The 18,419-nt window shown below is 51.9% G+C and overlaps 7 protein-coding genes across 7 annotated transcripts; 5 read left to right on the forward strand and 2 right to left on the reverse strand.

The window, feature by feature from the left end:
• Positions 1-72: 72 nt before the first annotated feature.
• N7539_005651 (uncharacterized protein) lies at positions 73-285 on the reverse strand (the record flags this gene model as incomplete). Its single annotated transcript, XM_056935253.1, has 1 exon — positions 73-285. One exon carries the CDS (start codon positions 283-285, stop codon positions 73-75), a length of 213 nt encoding a protein of 70 aa, XP_056790447.1.
• Positions 286-913: 628 nt separating this feature from the next.
• On the forward strand, positions 914-2,318 carry N7539_005652 (cysteine hydrolase family protein; the record flags this gene model as incomplete). The annotated part of the gene is made up of 4 exons (XM_056935254.1): positions 914-1,020; positions 1,087-1,511; positions 1,598-1,729; positions 1,816-2,318. The coding sequence occupies 4 exons, from the start codon at positions 914-916 to the stop codon at positions 2,316-2,318; spliced, it is 1,167 nt and encodes a 388-aa protein (XP_056790448.1).
• Positions 2,319-2,788: 470 nt separating this feature from the next.
• On the reverse strand, positions 2,789-3,425 carry N7539_005653 (TRAPP subunit TRS20; the record flags this gene model as incomplete). Its single annotated transcript, XM_056935255.1, has 2 exons — positions 2,789-3,152; positions 3,235-3,425. The coding sequence occupies 2 exons, from the start codon at positions 3,423-3,425 to the stop codon at positions 2,789-2,791; spliced, it is 555 nt and encodes a 184-aa protein (XP_056790449.1).
• A 391-nt stretch (positions 3,426-3,816) lies between these two features.
• On the forward strand, positions 3,817-5,163 carry N7539_005654 (splicing regulator NSRP1-like domain-containing protein; the record flags this gene model as incomplete). Its single annotated transcript, XM_056935256.1, has 1 exon — positions 3,817-5,163. The coding sequence occupies one exon, from the start codon at positions 3,817-3,819 to the stop codon at positions 5,161-5,163; it is 1,347 nt and encodes a 448-aa protein (XP_056790450.1).
• A 950-nt stretch (positions 5,164-6,113) lies between these two features.
• Positions 6,114-6,599, forward strand: N7539_005655 (40S ribosomal eS30 domain-containing protein; the record flags this gene model as incomplete). Its single annotated transcript, XM_056935257.1, has 3 exons — positions 6,114-6,260; positions 6,313-6,417; positions 6,576-6,599. The coding sequence occupies 3 exons, from the start codon at positions 6,114-6,116 to the stop codon at positions 6,597-6,599; spliced, it is 276 nt and encodes a 91-aa protein (XP_056790451.1).
• A 3,088-nt stretch (positions 6,600-9,687) lies between these two features.
• Positions 9,688-12,645, forward strand: N7539_005656 (uncharacterized protein; the record flags this gene model as incomplete). The annotated part of the gene is made up of 1 exon (XM_056935258.1): positions 9,688-12,645. One exon carries the CDS (start codon positions 9,688-9,690, stop codon positions 12,643-12,645), a length of 2,958 nt encoding a protein of 985 aa, XP_056790452.1.
• A 22-nt stretch (positions 12,646-12,667) lies between these two features.
• N7539_005657 (uncharacterized protein) lies at positions 12,668-17,725 on the forward strand (the record flags this gene model as incomplete). Its single annotated transcript, XM_056935259.1, has 1 exon — positions 12,668-17,725. One exon carries the CDS (start codon positions 12,668-12,670, stop codon positions 17,723-17,725), a length of 5,058 nt encoding a protein of 1,685 aa, XP_056790453.1.
• Positions 17,726-18,419: the final 694 nt, after the last annotated feature.

Consider the following 18,419-nt stretch of genomic DNA (forward strand, 5'->3'; position numbering starts at 1 on the left):
GAATGTGTTGCCAAGATGGCGGCGTACCCAGCATCCCACTTACTCATGGCAGCATGCCGCACTGCAGTTCTTTCAAGAGTGCATCGGAGTCCAGGCACAGCTTCTGGCGCTCCAGATTTCTTGACTGAACTCAACGAGAGGTCGGCTACCGCTACCGTAAGACCCTTTGCGACGCAAGTCGCAAAGGGTGACTAGAGCCGCAGTCAGACAGCCCTCTTCAGGATCCTGATCTGACTTGACCTGACTTGACTTGATTCGAGATGCTTGAACGGTGATATCAATCATGGCCTGGGTTGCGCATCTGTTGTTCCTTATCAAGCCCTAAGCCCAGCCTCGTCTGCGGCGGAATGCTATCGCACCGGTGGTGATCATCCAAGGTCCACGTGACCTACTCGATCTGGTTGGTCTGACCGCTCGGGACAGATCCGCCGTCTAAACTCCGACCAAGCGATTAGATTGTTCTAATCAGCCGCGAGATGTCTATGGCTCCAGGCATGATCGGAGCTGTGTTTCTGGGGTAATCTCATATCATCCCAAGCTGGCCGTCAACGGCTAACCTTCCCTTTTGACGTGTAAGTCGATTCTATCTCCGGGGTCTCTGCGTGTACACACTACATGCATCGAGCCCACGTCTGCAAGGCGTCTATCACGTGGTATTCTCGTCTGTCTTCACGCCTTCTTCCCATACTGCCGGCGAGAGCTATTCCCACGCACAGGGATTTCCGCGACTGGGAGCCCACGGACGTTGCTTCCACGCACCTGTCTATGCTCGACCTAGCTTCACCTTCGGAATTCCCACGTACAAGACAAAGAGCCCACCGTGAAGAACCACAAATATGTGGAAGTGATGCTCACGTCATTCTCCATTGACAGATCATCGTCGGAGATCCTGGACCGACCCAGATCTGCCGGCATGGCGGACCCATCTGACTTGAACCTGGACGCGCCCAGTGACCTTCAGGACATTCCTGACTTGGCCATGCAATTGATTCCCCCACCCGAGAGCACATATCCAGACAAGTAAATGATACCCATTCCGTCCCTTCCACCGCAAGACACCCAAATACTAATGGAGATTGGGTATAGAAACTCCCTCCTCACGGCCGTTCAAAATCACGGAAAAGCCCACGGCTACAATGTCGTGGTCAAATCATCCAGCACACCCACAGAGAAGAAACCAGGTCGAACGGCGAAAGTGTGGTTGCGATGCGACCGTGGTGGACATTATCGTCCTCGAAATGGCCTGACCGAGGAAACTCGAAAACGCCGCCGCACGTCTCGTCTCATGGACTGTCCCTTTATGCTCGTCGCAGCTGGCTCTCCGGGTATTTGGACCTTGACCGTCTTGAACCCGACTCACAATCATGGGCCGATCACGGAAAAGCCTCGCCAGCCGCCTCATCACAAAGTGCGAAAGGGCCAATTGTCTGCCGCGCCGTATGACTGGCCTCACGATTGTTCCTTTTCCCCCTACACCACTGCCCTCGTGATCATAGACATGCAAAAGGACTGTAGGTTCGAGCCATCAAGAAGCCCACCATCGGACTGGTACCAGGTACAAGAGCCCACCGCTAACGACTCCTTGTGTGGAGATTAGTCTGCGCTATTGGTGGTTACATGCACTACCAGGGCTACGATATTTCTCCGGCTCAGGCTCTCATACCTCGATTGCAACGCATCCTCGACACGTTTCGATCTGCCGGGTTTCCCATTTATCATACTCGGGAGGGTAAGTATATCGGATCTCCTCACAATGTTGCCCGCTTCCCTTGCCGCTATTTACATGCGAATCACTCACACATCTTCTTTAAACAGGTCATCGGCCAGATTTATCCACGCTATCGAGTCGCGAAGCGTATCGTTCCCGCAACAACGCCACTGGTCTCGGGATCGGCTCGCAAGGTCCCATGGGTCGTCTGCTTGTCCGGGGCGAAATGGGTCACGATATTGTCGACGAACTACGCCCTCTCCCCGATGAGCCTGTTATCGACAAGCCAGGGCGCGGGGCTTTTACGTACACCGATTTTGAACTTCTCCTCCGCAACAAGGGCATCAAGAATCTGATTATTGCGGGCGTCACGACGGACGTGTGCGTCTCAACGACCATGCGCGAGGCCAACGACCGAGGATTCGATTGTCTGTTGTTGGACGATGGCACAGCCGCAGCCGAGGCTTCTCTGCACACCTCCACAATGGACTCGGTCAAAATGGAGGGCGGAATCTTTGGATCAGTGGGCCGACTTGAAGACGTAGTTCAGGCCGTTGAGAATTTCAAGGCCGTCGCGTCGAAGAAGCAGGTTCCGCAAACCACAGGCTGAACCAGGTGTTGAACTTCCCGATGGCGACTGGGAAAAGTTACTGATGGATTATCCCTCCGGTAACGAGCCCCCTTAGCGATGCATTGACGATTCATGGCGAAGGCGTTGGCACACTTTTCCACGGTCTAGGTTTCTAAGGCGTTTTGCATTTCCTAGTTATCTCCAGCGGAGAATACTAGTCGATTTCGGATTTTTAGCGATTATTTGGTAGGTGTTTGACTTCTGCTGGTATGATAGGTGACTCAGTATTACGCAGAAAAGGGGACTGAATATAGATAAAATGATTCGAATATAGATGAAATGATTCAGAGTTTGGGGTATCATTGAGAGGGGTGCAAATCATCGCTGCGTTTTGAGAGCGACAGCGTCTCGAAACACGACAAATTGCAGGAATCTTTTTCAAAGAACGCAAGCCGTGAACGCCACGCTAGTCAGACGTTTTCGTAGCGAAGCAGTTCTTTCAGCGCACCTCAGAGCCACTTTTTCCCTGCAGCCGTGACCCGCGTTCGAAAGACAGGACTACGGATTTCGGCTCCTTGCTTGTAAAATGGACTCATCGCCGTCTTGACGTAGTTCTCGTAGACTTCGGTCATGAATTGTCGGACAGCCTCTTCCGTCTGGGGAGAGGTCGGATTTGCAGCAATCGAGCTGGTTGAGCCCCGGGCAAGGTTGCTGGATGATCCCAGGATAGATGATGCACCGAATCCACTGCTGCCGCCAGAGTTTGAAAGTTGGGGAGGCTGATGAAGGAGGAGAAATCGCACGCCACTAGGAGTCAAAAACGCGGAGATGTATGCCGCGGCTGGAGGATATGTGTCGACATGTTTCAGGTACCTGGAGAGATGGGATCAGTATTTGTAGGGTTGATGCTTTTGAGTACGTAGTTGGTACAATATTTGTTAGGAGAGTGTCATACATAGCGCCATTGGTCCACTGGGCTTCCTCAACAATGTCCAGACTGGAATGTATGATGAATTGATTCATATATTGCGCTGTGTCTGGAAAGCGAAACCGCGCAATGCCATCACCACCGCTTTTGGAAGTGCCAAAGGCAATGTTAAAGACTGGTGTGTCAGTCGGAGAGAGGATAGTGAAGTAGTAAGACATGATGTTGGATTGAAATTGGCGGTTTTGCTTCTCAGTAATCATGTACCGTGCTGCTGCTTGAGGGAGGCACTCTGTAATCTAATGGGTCCCTCCGCCGCGGAGCTCACGCCGAGTCAATCACGTGGATGATCAAAGGAGCTCCGACCGACCAACCCTGGACCGCCCTCCGCATGCCCTGCACGGCAGGCCCTCGTCAGAGTTCCCCGGAATCAGTCACATGACGTACTGATAACAAGATCGGCCTGTTATCGCATTATCGCAATATTCGGCTTCTGATCTTTATACTCCACAGCTACAAAGGAGCCTGAACGGACTGATAAGAGTCCACTGGAAACGCGCACCTTACAATATTGAATCGCTTCCGTGATATCTTCCCCAAAATTCGGTTCAGATGGCGCGCCCATTCTCGGCCGGTCTCAACATGGCCATCAAGCAATCGGCCGGATTGAAACCGGGCGAGAAGCGCAAAAAGAATATCTTCGATGACGATTCCGCAGACGAAGGCGAGGCTCAAGATGGCACAATCGAGGTATCGACAATTGGTGGACTAGATGCATCGCCTCAACTTTCAACACAATTCACGAATGGCGGACCACCTCCGAAGCCCAAGATGCAGTTGGGATTCACTGCCAAATCGGCTCCAAAGCCATTGAAGAAGCCTTCTCTGTTCGACAATGACGAAGAGGAGGAGGAAGCCAGAGAGAAGCAGCGTCAAGAAGAGGTCCAATTTGGCTTGAATGAGCCACAGTCGAAGAAGAAGAAGACGACTAGCGGCCCAGAAAACGACTTAACCAATCTGTCGGCATTACACAGCAGCAAGAAACATTCCAAAGAAGCCGAAGAGCTCGACCCCTCAATATACTCCTACGATGCCGTCTATGACAGTCTACACAGCAAGTCGAACAAGACGGCGACAGTCAACAAAAGCGAAGCGCCGAAGTATATGACGAATCTGCTTCGCAGCGCCGAGATACGAAAGCGTGATCAGACCCGTGCTCGCGACCGCCAACTGGCGAAGGAGCGCGAAGCCGAGGGTGATGAGTTTGCGGATAAGGAGAGCTTCGTCACGGGTGCGTACAAGGCGCAGCAAGAAGAGCTACGGAAGATGGAAGAGGAAGAGAAGCGCCGTGAATTGGAGGAAGAAGAGCGGCGCAAGAAGAATGGTGGCGTGGGCATGGTTGGTTTCTACCGGGACGTCCTCTCCCGCGGTGAGGCTCAGCACGAAGAGGCCGTGAAGGCTGCCGAAGAAGCTGCGCGTCGGGTCAAAGCTGGGGAGGCCGTTGAAGACGAGACGAAAGCCTCTGACGAAAAGTCCGAGGCACAGATTGCGGAGGAGCTCAAGGCCCGTGGTGCACGGATTGCTATCAACGATGAGGGCCAAGTGGTCGATAAGCGCCAGCTATTGTCAGCTGGATTGAATGTAGCGCCGAAGCCCAAGGCCGCACCATCTACCCAGAGAGCTGCAGAGGTGCGATCTGGAGGTGGGCGACCAAGTGGCATCCATGCTGGACATCAGACTGGCCGTGCTGCTCAACGAACCCGTCAAACCGAGATGATTGCTCAGCAACTAGAAGAGCAAGCCAGGAGGGACGAAGAGGCCGAGGCCTTACGGCAAAAAGAGATCGCGGAGAAGGTTCGCAGCCGAAAAACAGCGACCGATGTCTCCAGCGCAAAGGAACGCTATCTGGCGAGAAAGAGGGAACGAGAAGAAGCTGCTGCAAAAGGCAAAGCTGCTTAGTGTTCGTGCCAGCGCTCGTCAGTGTATGATATTGGGAAGCGCGGCTCACATTAGCGTCTCCAGCTGAAATGCATTAGGGCAGAATTTGAATTGAATCTACGCTACCTCAAACGTGCATCAGTGCGGAGCGCACATAGTCTCCCTGACATAGAAAGAATCGAGATGAATCGCTTGAAGAGTCTCCCACTCTCCGGTCGTGTACCACTGCTTTGAAACTGAACTTACGTCCATGCTCCTGTCAATCCTTCGAAGTCTGGCTTGTTGCTCAGTCAATGCTAACTCTAGTAGGCTGGTAGTCAACTTGCGTCGAGCCCGGAGGAAAAGAATATTTAAAGGAGGTTGGAGAAGACGTGTTCTTAAGTTGAGGATATCCCTGGGCCGATCGCATAGCCGATGGAACTCCAATACCAAACGACTTCAAATCTACAAGTGCCCGTCGAGGTGTAGGTACAGTTGTATTGCGTACAATCCATATTGTGCTCTGTCTATGTTCTTGCTCCGGAACCTGCGAGTGAGGTAAGTGGTATGAAAGAGCAACGAGCATTGGAAAGCGTGGGTCAGACATCCCAGCCATATCGAAACACTGCTTGCACGCTTCTACGTGGAAGCCAGTCGTTCCGCCTGTCAAGGACTCGGGCTAGCCACGACTTGGAACTATGAGATGACCCACCCCGGATCTCGAATTTCCTCCATTTCCTGCATCTCTGGTATCTTCTGGAGTCAGTTAGATACCTCAGGCAGAAGGACGGCGAATGCGGTGCCCGGTTGGGATGGATGACTCATCACGCAACCGGAGAAACTTCCCTGGTCAGAAAGCCTTTCGGTGGCCTCGCTAAGCCGCCCCACTCAGGACACACTTCCAATTTTGCACTCCTCACTACATCGAAAGACTCGTTTCGTCCATTTTCAACACTTCGCATCACCACCACCATCGTCAACAATCATCCAACATGGGTAAGGTTCACGGATCTCTCGCCCGTGCCGGTAAGGTCAAGGCTGCCACTCCCAAGGCAAGTAAACCCTTCGAAGACTCCCAGCGCCACCTCGACGAGACATCCGCGGCACACATGTGTCGCGAGCGTCTGCTCCATCGCCAGGTCATCGCTTCACATCGTCGCAACACATCCTAACGAGAGATTTCGAGAACAGGTTGAGCCCCAGGAGAAGGCCAAGAAGCCCAAGGGCCGTGCCTACAAGCGCATCTTGTACACCCGCCGTTTCGTCAACGTTACCATGACCGGTGGCAAGCGCAAGGTACATACTCTTCGAATTTTCCAACCATCCTTCGCACAAAATCTGCACTCTCACATCACAAGCCGAACTGCTTTCGAAACCATATTTCCCGTCATACTCTTACTCGACAACTCTTCATCGAGATCGACACCAAGCTGACATGAATGACCACTCTCTAGATGAACCCCAACCCCGGCTCATAAATTGCCACTCGTCGATAAAAGAAAACCCCGAGCCGTGAAGGAGCGTCGAGACCTGATCGATGTTTGAAACAACATTCCTCGCGAAACTCGACCACTCCCATCACGTCTTCCAATCGAACGAAGGTGCTTTACCAGATAACGGCTGGCTACTTGTACGGATGATATCATGCTTCGCTTTCACTTGAATTTTTTTTCGGCAACCGAGTCGGTTTGAAAAAAGACAGGATGTTCGGGGAAATGGGTGCTGGGATTCCTCCAGCCTGAAGGTGGAGGATTGTCTCCACGAATTTGGTTGTTGGTCGGCTGGTTAAAACGTCCAGTCGAGCCGTGAACGCTTGCTTTACCTCGTACATAGGCTATTCCATGCATTTTCATTTCCAAATCCAGAAATGGAGCTTTGTTCGGGGATCTCCCATATTGATAAGCCACAAGGAGAATCGTGGACCGTCTTTTCCTTGATCTTACGGCACCATGATACCTTCCTGTCTTTTCTTGGTCTGATTTCGAACACAGTCCCTCGATGATTTGAAGTAATCACTCCCGGCATCCATGACTTCTCACATGCATTACAGAGTTGCCGGGCCGTATACAATCGCTCCTGTCACTCATCCAACTCCCAGTATGAGATGATCCTCGAAGTGTGACCAACTTCCAGGCCGAACGTCACACTCTTCCAGTGGACCTTGTAGACATCACCCATTCATGCATTCTGACAGCCTGGCTCTATGATACGGGCCTCATCGAAACAGTTTAACCATTGCGAGGCTGCTCGACTGAACGTCGTAGATTATGTCAGATTTCGCGCCCAAGATCAAGCTTCATCTACTGTCTGAATATGGTCAAGACTTGGAGTTGGTGTGACTATATCACTGCACAGTGATGCACGCGCCTCACGATTGATATTAACCGGATCCATTCTCTCGTTTTCTACATCACAACCACCATCTGCGCTCTTTATCTAATTCATCATCGAGCTGATCCAACACACCTCAGTCTACCTTAGGTACAAGGCTACCGCTGGTGTCCGTCATTTTCGAATTTCAGAAGACACCACCTAAGCCAGATTGTAAATGGATTCAAGGTCGGCAATCTATTGGGAGGGAAAAGGGGAGAAGGTGGAAATAGATAGGTACAATGTCGATGTTCACATGTGGTTAGTGGTTACTCTACCACGTTTATTCATTGTTCGGTGGCAACCTGAGAGAGGACATTTATTGACTCTATTATCAGGCCTGGAGTCGCTCACGGAAATAACCACCTAGTTACAGAAACGGGTAGGTGGTGATCAAGTTAGGAGGGCTCGTTCTTTAACGTTTCTGAGTAATATATATCCATTTGATAGGAGTTGCTCGTTCTGTGCCGAGTCCATTCGACCTGGAAGTTGAGAGGGAGAACCTGCACACTTGCATCAGTGTATCGATAGGTGTCAATCCTTACCTACCTGTGTGGATGGAACATATCTTGCCAATGAAGATGACGGTTATGGATTGACTCTGAACTTCTGAAGAGCCTCTACCGGCAAGGACCTTCACGATCAAGTCAAACTCTAGTGGGCAGTGGGCACATCCCTTGACGTCCAGAGCCGTCCAGGGTCGAGCTCAACACAGACACACTGAACAGAGAAAAGATGGTCGTCTTTACTCCAAGCATGCTCAAATCCAGTCAATTCGATTGTTCATGGAACAACCGCCCGAATCACTCGATATAATAGATGCGTGTAGTTCAGAGCAGACAGAGCTGAGAGGACCATGGCTCCGTGTGCGATGTCTCATGCACGCCACAAGCCATTGAGGTCCACTTTGAGACCCGCTGGCCGAGCTGGGGCCGAAACGCTGCACGATCGACTGTGGCTCCTCCCCAGCTTCCGTCACGCGACCGTGACTACTTCCCCCAGCATTTGTCCTGCGATGTTGATCTCTTCGTCATGACTTTCGGAGTGATCTTCTGCAGCAATTCAAGGACAGGCATCCCAATTCAGCCAGCAGTGGGATTATTACTTCATGGAGACCGCACTCTTCACTCCCGGAACTCTCGGAACTGAACCAGACCTGGCCCACGCAAGTCGCCATGACTTCATCTTTCGCGGAATCCACGGGTCACAGCCTCTCAGTGAGTGCTGAAATATGGACAGCGTGCGCTGATCAAGGGCCGAAGCAAGAAAGATATGGTCCAGATCGAGAGGGGAAGAGGCCGTCCTTTGTGTGCGTGCTGACGAAGAGTTAGTATACAGCCTAGACGCGAGCTATGACCTTCATGGGAGCTCCGACTCTCAGTACTTGGGACAAGTCTTCGCGTCACTTTGAGGCTCCGTGGTTTGGGTGAATAAGGACCTCCCTTCCTTACACCCCATGCCAAAGATCCAGCCCTTTCATGGAAAGTTCGAGGCTGACCCCACAATTAACCATGACAGAAGAGCTGAAAGACGGCCTAGACAAGCTACGGAGGTTCGTGAGCTGTGGCCCAGCTTGACTGACAAGACGGAGCTTCCGAAAGCGTGAAAGATTGGGCTTTAGCCAGTCACACCTCGACGCATTTACGGATGGGTCATACTGTCTTCATATGAGATGAGACATCTTTGACTCACAAGCTTCGAAACAAGTATATCGACTCAAGGTGTCACTTTTCTCCACCCGTCTCCCCTCACCGATGGATAGGCTTCCTTCCTCGCATCATCGACTCAATTCATGCCTCAAACTGGCATGCCACTCATGGCTCTCATTCGTCGAGCATTTGCCTGATCTCTCCAGATCTGGCTGATGGTAGAGAAGATCTTGGTGCATCATTGGCAAGTTCATGGCGCTTCAGAAGATCCCGGTCTATCGATGACTGCCATGTTTCCGACATGGCCGACGTGAAGCAATGATGCCATGACATGGTAGGGAAGTACCTCTTGTTATTATACCAGCAGAATGTCCAAATTCATATAGGTTCTTCGCAAAGTTTCTCAACTCAATGAATCTATGACCGTATGATACTTCCAATTAAACTGTTACGCAACTACACGACTATCAATTATCACGACCCTTAATTATTCCTATTATTGTCAATTACTTGCGAATTTAATAATCGAACCAAAAAAAACAACACCATGTCTGCCAACGAAATGAGAAGTGAATCGGAGCAGCATGGCTCGAGCCTCGGCTCCCGCCTGACCAAGAAGTTGAGCAAGAGGCTTTCAATTGGCTCCAAGGAAGCCGACAACAGTCACCCAGGCTCAAACTACGAGAAAGACATGAGCAGTGGTCGGAAGAGCGTGCCCGACACTCAAACTGCTAGAGAGCAAGTTACAATGGCCAGCTCGGACGCCGCACATGGCAGTGCAGCGACTGCTAAGCAGGAGACTTCGCAGATCCCAGGCACCCAGGGTATCGTCACAGGAGATGATCCTCGTGAGACATCCGCCAGAGATCAGGTCAACGCCATGAGCGCCCAGGAACTCGGTACCCGAGCCGGTGACCGCAGATCCAGTATCACCCCAGGAGTACTCGTGTACAATGATGATATCAAGAGGGGTCCCATCACCACAGGCGTTCGAAGAGATACTGGCCAGTCCACTCATGGCGGTGTTGGCAGCAGTCAGGACCAAGCATCTAATCGGGACGCCCAGAGTTCGCTCGCTTCGAATCAAGCTCAACAAGGTTTGAATCAAGAACAAATGGGATCGGGGATGACCGACGCTGGCACAGGTAGTGCCGTACGCTCGACTGACAGCGCCTACGGAACAAGCGAGACGAAGCCACAGGAGCTTTCTAGTAGCTTGACTGCCGACGGTGGCATCTCACCGACTGACAAATCGTCTTCCCCAAAGTCAGGAAAGCCTGGCTTTGCTGCCTTCGGAAATGGTCCTCTTGGTAACATTTTGCGACGTGCATCCGGTCAGGGAAGCTCCAACAAGAATAATCTCAACGACGAACGATTCACCCAGATGGATGCACAGCAGCCGAAGTCCACGGATCAGAGCCGCGGTATCAGTGGGGGTACCGCAGCAGGTGTTGGGATTGGAGCAGGAGCTGGGGCTGCACTTGGAGCACTAGGAGTGAACCGTGGAGTTGACCTTGCGGGTACGGACAAAGCTGGCATGAATACCAAGGCGATGAATACCGATACTGTGGACACCACTGGCATGAGCAACGCTGGCATAAACACCAGCGGTATGAGCAACACCGGTATGAGCACCAGCGGCATGAACACCAACAGCATGAACACTAGCGGCATGAACACCAGCGGCATGAACACCAACCGTGGCATGGACGCCCCCGGCATGAGCACCGGCAGTATGAACACCAGTGGTATGAACACTAGCGGTGGGAACACCAGCGGTATAAGCCCGAAAGGTACAAGCACCACCGGCATGAGCAATCTCAGTGGTATGAGCACCGCCGGTACAGGTAACCTTGGCATGAGCTCAGACAAACAGGCCAGCATTGTCAAGTCTCGTGACGGCGGCATTGTACGAGGAGGCACCGCTGTCATGGGTGGCGCCAGTGAGACTTCAAAGCACGCAGGGTCGCAGTCCGCGAGAATGTCAGGAAAAGAAGGAACAGCAGCTACAGGACTTGCTGGTGCAGCTGGCCTCGTCGGCGCAGCCGGGGCAACTGGAGTAGCCGCAAAGTCTGCTATGCCCGGTCAACATGGAGCCACTGGGGCATCTCGCGAATCCTCCATTACTGGTAATGACTTCAAGTCCAAGGATGGAATCCAGAAGACTGCAGAATCATTGCCAGGTCACGCTCCTGTAGCAGCTGCAGGTGGTGCCGGCATAGTTGGTATGAGTCCAGCCAAGGCGACTCAAACAACCAGCGTCTCCTCTGAGCCGGGAATGCCTGGAGCTTTCCGAGAAGCTCCAGTGCCTACTGGCCACGGACCTGCGCCCACTAAATCGACCTCATCGACGGCCGACACTGGTCTGCATAGTTCGTCCGCTCGAAGATTACCCGTGGGACTGCCAATGCCATCTCAGCCAGCACCGCCTGGTACCCGAGTCATGGATCTTCCTGACAGCAGTGATCCAATCAGTCTCGCCAAAGCCTCCTCGCGCAGTCAGTACTCGAGTATTCCAAGCTCAACTACAACAAGCACCACTACAATGTCTACCAGAGCAGTAAGAGGCTTGAGCATGAGTATGCCAAAGGTGACTGTACTTCAGGACAGGCTTCAGGCAGTTTCGCAAAAGTGTAAGACGCAACTAGGTACATCAACCAGCGAGATCAGCCAGCGCAGTCCCACCGTCGATGGTTTCTTCGACGCCGTGGCCACTGAGCGTCTACGATGGATGCCGCGGGATGGGAGTCGACTCGACTGCAGCCTTCGATGGGCATCGCGGCTTGCATCCGCTGTCGATGCTCTCCGCAAATCCACCGAGTCATTCGCCCCGGGTGCTGAAGCAGCTTCCCAACTCATCTGGGGCTTCATGATCGTGATGCTAGAGTCGGATTTGGATGATACTGACCTCTTTGAAAGTATCTTTGGACGGTACGGACGCGTTGCGGTTGGGCTCTATCTGCTGATTCAGTACGAGTCAGCCTACAAGAATTCAACAAAACTTCAGCCTCAAGCTACTGCGGTCTTCGCGGATTTGCTTGAGATGGTTTGCAACACCACGACCAGCGTCGTTGAGGGATTCAAGGCAAAAGAATCAAGCCATCTGATTGAGCACAGCGTCGACTCTGCGTTCATCACCTATGCCAAGCGCTACTCGACTCACTGGAACAACATCGTTGAATCATCCACTCACCGTGTAGCTAAACAAAGCTCGCTGATCAAATCCAACCCCGAGCTCGGAAGTTTACGTCAATTCCTCGGTGTTCAGGATCGCCCTCTTCAGCTGATTCTAGACTCTCGCTTGCACTCTCTCGCTGAAGGATCTTTCGAGTGGTTCAACGGTACTTTGTACGATTTCTCCATCGGCAAGGCGCCAGTGTTAGTCATGACTGGCGACGCAGGTTCAGGAAAGAGTGCCCTCGCGCAATGGACAGTCGAGCGTTTGCAGGAATCATCTGAGCATGAGTCTTGGAATGTGATTCCATACACAATTCGTACGTGTTGACATCGAAATGAGTATCATCGGAATGTGGCTGACCAATACAGGTGCTGATATTCCGGTAGCAACCTTGACGCTTCGGCTCTTGAAGGGAATTCTGCATCAAATGCTAGACCACTGTGTCGGTGATCGACAGCTACAGGAGGCAATCCTAACTCATGTTGCCAATGCCGCGCAAGGGGCCATGAATGGTGCCTCTGAATATGAGGTCGAGGAACATCTCTGGCAGGGAATTCATGCCGGTTTGGGCTCAACAATCAAATTTATGTTTGTGATTGATGGAATGGATCAGATCAAGGCTGGCGATGCCGACGCAACCGATGTCTTGAACAAGTTCACCAACATCCTCTCTCAGCAGAACGCGGGCTCTAAGATGATTGTCTTCACCAGACCACTTAGCTCTAAGATCCGACCGACAGGTGTCGAACAGACGACTATGCAGACTGCACAAACACGTCAGGATCTGGTTGCTTTCGTGACCAAGAAGTTCCGCAACTCACTGCTTACCACAAATAAGAGTGATCACTTGCAGTCGGCCGTGGCTGCTGTAGTGAATCGCTCACAGGGCTCTTTCAGTTGGGCTGAAATGGCTGTCGAGTACGCAAAGCAGCAGCGAACTTTGGCGGAGGCGGTATCTGCTGTGCAATCCTTGCCACAACCGATGACAGAGCTCCTCGACTTCCACTTGAATAACTTAGACCTCAGTCAGCGTGAACCTGTGTCTGTTCTATCGTGGCTGGCTGCATCCGAGCGGCCGCTACTTGTGGAGGAAGTCGAAGAGCTTCTTCGGGTGAACACCAGTGGACCAAATCTTGCAGCAACTGAAAGTCAGGATGAAAGTCAATGGTCAAGAGCTCTGAAGCCTCTTGTTGTCACTCGTTTTGGAGTTGTCTCCTTTGCGCACACTTCAATCCGCGACCATGTGATTATGAAGGCTAAATCGGCTAATGTCAAAACGCCACTTAATCTCAAGGAGGCACACTTGGATCTCCTCATGCGATGCCTTGGATGGGTGCAATTACGAGTACGGGAGGAGACGGACGTGTCCATGGACAAGCTGAGCATGGACGAGCGCCACCGGCTCTTTGACAAATACGTGATCTTGGAGTACACAGCTCGTTACTGGCTTTCCCATCTTCTCTCATCGAACCTTGTGACTGATGATGGCGAGTTCATATTCACCTCAAGCTTCAGAAAGCTGCTTCCTACCAGTATTCTCTTTGTTCGGGTTGAGCTTACTTGCAAGGAATCTCAATTCACGCGATCGAGTGTTGTTGACCTCTACCGCATTGCCACTGACATTCGTCGCTTGGTCCTCGGCGAGAAATCTTTGGCGTTGCTGGAGAGTGTTCTTCTCAGCGCTCGTGTTGCGAAGTATGCACATGCTACTTATGCCGATGAACATTGCTCTGAGGCATGGAGACTCAGTCAAGAGCTGTTGGGTCAGTCTGATCCGATTACACTCAAGTGCACCGAAATGATGACCCAGTCATTCATGGAGCGAGGCACTATGACTCCTCAACAGGAAGACATTATGAGGTATCTCATTCTCACGGACTCTGAAATAAGCGGCGTTGATTTCAATCAGCGGCTCAAGTACCTTGGCATCCTCGTCGGCATGTATAAGAGTCAAGGTGACAACGAATCCGGCCTTATGATATCGAAGCAATTCTACAACGGAATTGTGGAGAAACACGGCACGAATTCGAGACACTCCACCGAAGCTGCAGAGTTCCTGGCCGGGCAATTCTCCACGGACGGCAGTGATGAAATGAGCCGGGACATTGCACGGACGAAGTACGATAATATCACTCGCACAATGGGAGTCACGGACGAGCGACGGATCAAGTACTCTTTGTACATGGCGCAGCTTTACGAACAGCAAGGCCAGTACGCCCAGGCACATACTGTTCTCTCCAGTCTCTGGGCGGGGCTCAATGCCCGTGATATTGACTCCGTTGACATGATGGACAAGAAGGCAAATGTTGCCTTGATATACTATCAATTCTTACGCCGCCAGGGTCGCAACGACGAAGCAGAGGTCATCATGCATGAACTGGTGTCTGACCTTCAGACGTCCGGTATCCAGTCACCTGAGATGATGCAGCGAGTGCAATTGCTCCGAGCCGAGACTCGTGAGATGCAGATGCACGACCTAGATCGCTCATTGTGCATTCTCATGTGGCAGTATTACAAGGGGACTCACAAGGAGTATACCCCAGAGGCACGAAATTTGGCGCTATCGCTCGCCGAGGACATGGCCAAGCCAGTGGCTTCGAATGACCCCAACTCAGTTTCTGGAAACGATAGAAAGCTCATGGTAGAGCTTCTTGATTCCATTGCATCCTCGCCTAGCAACATCTCAGTTCCTACCTTGCTACTTTGTCACAACTTGGCAAGTATATACGTGCGCGATGAGGATTGGACTGGGGCAAGCGAGTGTTCCAGAGCCGTTCTTCGACATGTCTACCCCAACGTGGAGCAAGCTGGCTCCCACAAGAAATTCACAACTGAGCTGGCACCTCCCGTCACGGACTTGGCGTTGATTCTTGCTTATTGCCATTTCCGTAAATTCCATCTCGAACAAGCCAGCATTGTCTACGACAATGCGTTTGGCTCCTTAATTGCCTCCGACAGGGTACCTGTCGCATCTGTCTTGGCAGTTGCGAAGGCCGTGGTTGAGTTTTATGAGACCACATTCCAGTTCCCCCAGGCGTTAGGGCTGTTGCACACGGTTAGCAATTTCCTGACGTCTCGGCTCGGTGAGACTGACAAGCACACAATCGACAACATGTATCGTGAAGCTGCGATGGCCAAGCGTCTGGAGATGGACAAGGAAGCGAAGACAACCTACCAGCAAATTTACAAAAACACCCTCAAAGGTGACATCATTGCTCCAGCGGGTATGCAGGCCGCCCTTGCTCTTATTGATCTCTTCGAGAGAGAGAAGCAATGGGACTCGGCACTGGAGGTTTACCGCCACGTTTGGCCCACAATTGTTGTGCAGGACAACGTGCAACCAAGCGACAGGAAGCAAACTGAAGCGTTGCTTGACCAAATCTACAAGGGCTACATGAATATTTTGGGCACTGATACGAAGGGCTCCAACTTCCCCGAACGCTACAGAGTCTGTTCTGACTATGTCAACACTTGTCGCAATGTGCATGGTCCGACTCATCACAAGACCCTTGAGGCAACTTTGTTGTTCGCCGAGCTCTGCGAGTCGCACGATCCTTACACCGATCAAGCCATTGGGTTGTACAAGCAGCCCTTGCAGACGAACGAATGGGTGCCTGCGGCTCAAGCCACTCGAAGTTTAGACCAGATGAACCAATCTCTCCCGATCACGTTGAAGCACAAGCTTGCCCAGCTCTACGTTCGAAAGCGAGATTCAACCAGTGAAGCTCGCTCCCTGTACACCGAGGAATTCCAGCTCGGCAAGAAGACGCAGGGTTATTTCTCAAACACTACCTTGGCCTGGCTCCGGGAGCTCGCCTTGGCTCACTCTCGTCAGGCGACACCCACATCTGTCCAGCAGGGCAACGCTCTTCTTCACAATTACGTGATGGACTGCTTGCAGGCCGATGGCGATACCACCTTGATGGCTCAATGGGCGCGGAAAACCGCTGCTATCTATCTTGAGTGTGGCTTCATCGAGGGAGGCAACAATGTCCTTGACGAGCTTCGCCAGCGGGTGGTGTCAGGACCGGAGCTCTCGACGCTACCCCTGAGCGATCGTAAAGACGCAGTCTTTGCTGCCTCGTTCGAAGAGGTTTTCGGTCGCCGAGCCAGTGCTGCGCAGATCATGGAGGAGATGGTTCGTGAGATGCAGACACAGCAGTCGTTCAGCAGAAGTCTGTCTAGCCACGAATTCATTCCAACATTGATCACTGGAGACCATCTTTGCCGTCTTCAGACGGAGCAAAACCGTACCCAGGCAGCGACAGCAACTCGCAACAAACTTTACGAGTACTTCTGCGCCACGCTGTCTGCTATGCCGGTCGCTGATCGAGATGTGATCAAGCAATTCTACAAGCTTTGCGTGAAGGAGGCCCACCACGATGGGTACAAGAAAACCATTCTAACGACCACGACGAAGATGGTTCGGGACCTTTGCAACTCGTCTCGGTTCCAGGATGCTAGTGACCTTGCGGGCGTGCTGCATTCGTTCCTCCATCTCACCGACTCCTTGACTACTCGAGATAACATCATCACCGCCAGCAAACTGTGTCTCTACCTGACCGGCCACCAAGCTACAAAGTGCGACAGCCCGTCAATTCAGGCGGAGATGAGTGCCAAATCAAAGTTACTTTTGCAAGAATTGATGACGAACTTCAAGTCCGTGGGAATGGAAATTGTCGATCTTCCATTCCACGAACTGAACGACTTCATCACTTTACTGGGTGAACATGAGATGTTTGATGATCTTGAAGGAGTTCTTACTCAACTCTGGACTTCTCGTATCGTCCAACGCACCTGGACATCCGATGTTGTTGTGTGGATCGGTCGTCGACTGGTCGAGACTCGATTCTGTCGTGGCTCTGTTGACTCGGCCATCCAGCTTTGTCGTGATATTTGCTACAACCTACGGCAGGTGTGGGGGTCTTGCGACCCTGTTACGTTGGAGATGACCAAACTTTTGTCCGCACTATTCACTGCGTCCAACGATCACAAGTCCGCAGCGGCCCTGCATGAAGGCGCTCTTCATGACTTGTTGGCCGACTCGGACGCCAAGGACCATCCACATGCCGCGGATACTGCTTCCCAGCATATGGAACTACTTCGCCGATCTCAGTCTCGTCTTGGGACCAGCCAGGGCAGCTCCGGCAGAAGCTCCAACCACGATGACCTTCTCACGCAAGTGACCAACCGCTTTGGTTTGAAAGATGCACAGATCCAAGGAGTCGGTAATGCAAATGGCGGCGACCAATTCGGCGTCTGGTCTCGACCACGACGATTCAGCATTGACGTCGACGATCTTGACGATGAGGGACAACCTCACCACAATCACTTGCGCGAGACGAGCGGAGGAAATATGACTCATGGTAGTGGTGCTGCTCGGAGAATCTCCGTGCAAGCTCTCTAAAAAGCGTGGAAGGAAAATGAACGCGGTTTCACTGAAGGTGGATCTGATTGTGAAATAACCCGTGTCCACTTATTTGAACATTTGGCGTTGGGGGTGTCGTGTGTGTTTCGATCTACGTAACGGTACAAATTGGAAGATATTTATGAGGAGTTTTGATATTGAAACAGTCGTGGTTAATTCAAAATACCAAATAAGACTTATATTGGGCCAGACTCCAGTCAGTATTCGACAAATGTTTCGATCGAGTTGTATGATGGCGAACCTTGTCGGTGCGTACGCTTTGGGAAGGACGTGTTGCCTCCTCAATCAAAGCACCGCTGTTCTGGATCAATTCCTTCCTTGGAAGTGAAGCAAACAGATACTGACGCCTGCACGAGAATACCAGGCGGACTAAGATGGAGCGTGTCAAAAAGTTTGAGCGGACGACGAGGGCTGCCAGAATTGATCGCGGGGCCACGGAAAAGGCTCTGCGCCATCGGCTGGGCGTGTTCACCAAACACAGACCTTGAGGGTCACGGGTTCTCGGGGTCATTAGATAGACCACAGCCTTGCTAGCGGTATGCACGCCCACGCATCGAGTCTTTCAGTACGAAGCTACTCCAGCTTAGGAAACACACCGGCACGGCCAAGGTACATATTCACTCTCTCTGGAAGATTGATTGGTCTCTCGCTTTTTCAGGGATCTCTGCCTTTT

Source organism: Penicillium diatomitis (assembly GCF_028827545.1).
Source record: "Penicillium diatomitis strain IBT 30728 chromosome Unknown utg000005l_segment0_segment0, whole genome shotgun sequence".
NCBI lineage: Eukaryota > Fungi > Ascomycota > Eurotiomycetes > Eurotiales > Aspergillaceae > Penicillium > Penicillium diatomitis.